The sequence below is a fragment of the Saprolegnia diclina genome (assembly GCF_000281045.1).
Source record: "Saprolegnia diclina VS20 unplaced genomic scaffold supercont1.39, whole genome shotgun sequence".
In the NCBI taxonomy this organism is placed as follows: domain Eukaryota; phylum Oomycota; class Saprolegniomycetes; order Saprolegniales; family Saprolegniaceae; genus Saprolegnia; species Saprolegnia diclina.
In genome coordinates this window covers 300064-302002 of record NW_008246106.1, presented here as the reverse complement: position 1 = coordinate 302002, position 1939 = coordinate 300064, and the positions used below count along the sequence as shown (strand labels likewise).

General features: G+C 56.3%; 1 protein-coding gene across 1 annotated transcript in view; it reads right to left on the bottom strand.

The window, feature by feature from the left end:
• The window catches only part of SDRG_11117 (hypothetical protein), a gene marked incomplete at both ends in the record, with an annotated part of 2872 nt that extends 1424 nt beyond the window's left edge, over positions 1–1448 (bottom strand). The window contains 3 exons of the mRNA XM_008617143.1: positions 68–646; positions 695–804; positions 1272–1448. Of these exons, the coding sequence (XP_008615365.1) occupies positions 68–646; positions 695–804; positions 1272–1448 (866 nt within the window). The remainder of the gene's footprint in view (positions 1–67; positions 647–694; positions 805–1271) is intronic.
• Between the last annotated feature and the right edge of the window lie 491 nt (positions 1449–1939).

The window sequence follows — 1939 nt, the reverse complement described above, 5'->3', positions numbered from 1 at the left end:
TACAAAAGCCGCGAGGACGACGGGATGCTGTAAAATCTGGCTCGTGGGATCGCCGACTAAAAGATACAGGTGCTTGGCATTCTCGATTCCATAGAGTCGGAGGTTGGTGGCGAGGGTAAGGCAGTGGCGGTAGTAGTCGCGCCACATACATCGCACGAGATACAAGACTAGGACGCAGCGCGCCACGAGCTTGAAGGTGACCCACGCTGTCACGGGCGTCGTGCGGTGAATGCCAACGTAGTAGTCGACGACTGACGTGTCGTTGCGTCTTCGAGTCCAGAGGGCGTGGTAAAAGATGGATACGTTGAGCAGCCGCGACGTGGCTGCCAGCGGTGCTGGCACCGAAGCGTTGGCCACCAATTGAGACGCAAACTTCGTCTGGTCGTAGGTGTAAATGACATAGTATGGGAGGTCGCTGGCGACGAGCGGAGGGCTGGGTGCTTGGGGCAACGTTTCGTGGTAGAGGTCAAAGGCGGTGCTGGCAAAGAAGTGCGTGTTGGCCACTTGATGGGTTTGGTTGTGAAAAAAAGCTAGCAAGTCCGAGGTACAGACCGCCATGTTGCCCTCTCGACACGCCGGTGGCAGCGACGTGCTACTCTCGCTCGACAAGGAAGGCAAGGGCTCGGAGATGTAGGCCTTGAGCGGCCTAGACATAGAGTAACATCCTGTCGCGCGGACGAGTGACAATGTGTACATGATGGCTACGTTGAGAAACATGATGGCGCTCAAGACGACCGACCGCTTGTTCCAGTGCACAGTCGATGGCTGCGCGACGGCGGCGGGCACGACCGCCGCGTACTGCATCTGTCTTTTTAGTCGAGACGAAAAGTCCAGCAGCAACGCACGTGCAAAGGTAACGGCTTGCTAATTTAACCCGGACAAAAAAAGCGCGGGAACCAAGCAAGTTGGAAGATGGCAGCGACCGCCCAAGCGGTATACCGTTTGGGGTGTTTCGCGTGCGAAAATGCTATCGACGGCGATGACATCGCCGATATCAATATTCGTGAGAGGAGCGGTCGTATAGCGGACAGCGAGCACGGAACAACTCTGAGTTTCTTGTGCCGCTCCACGGGGCAAAAGGAAGGAGAACACACTGCCGTTCGAGTCCACGATTTTCGCGATGGAAATCGATCCGGCACCAATGAACTAGTCTTTGGGTCGACCCGGTAGCAAATCGACAAACTCTTGGGCTGATGGACGCTCCGACGGGTTGTACGCAGGGCAGCGAGAAATGAAGTCGCGCATCCACGGTGCACATGTGCTGCTGATACTCGGCTGCTTCCATCGCGCACGTCGCCACGAAAGGTGCCGTCGTCACTGTCCTGCGTCGCGTACGGCAGCTGCAGCGTCTCCAGCTCGATCAAAATGACGCCAAACGAGTACATGTCGGCCTTGTCCGTGTAGGTTTGGCCTTTCCGGAGCATCTCGGGGGCCGTCCAGAACGGCATTCCGCCTCCATTGTGTGTGTCGGTGACGACGGTGCAATGGACGCGGTGAGCGCAAGACCGAGACCTGGAGGTCGAGTAAACGAGTTAATACATCATCACATGTGTGCGCAGGCATTTTTCAAAGCCGTAAATAACCTAACCCCATCATACCGATTTACAGGAATATGGAATTACAGCTGGAAATGATTCACAGCAGTTGGCCATTTTTAAAATCTCTGCCTGACCCACGGCGACGCGTTGGCTCCGACGCAAATGATCGGTTCATTCGCGTCCATGTCCACGTACCCAACCGCCGCGTCCTTTTTTGTTTTGATTTCTTTGGGAAGGCGGTGCAGATCGATGCTTGGCAAGAGGCTCACGCGCACGCAGTGGGTCGTCTTGGCGTCCGTGTGGTACACGATGAAGCAGTCGGTGCCGGTTTGACTCAAGCCAACGACCGCTTTGGTCTCGGGGCGCGTTGCAAAGAGGCAGTGGACACTGCCGCCCGCTCT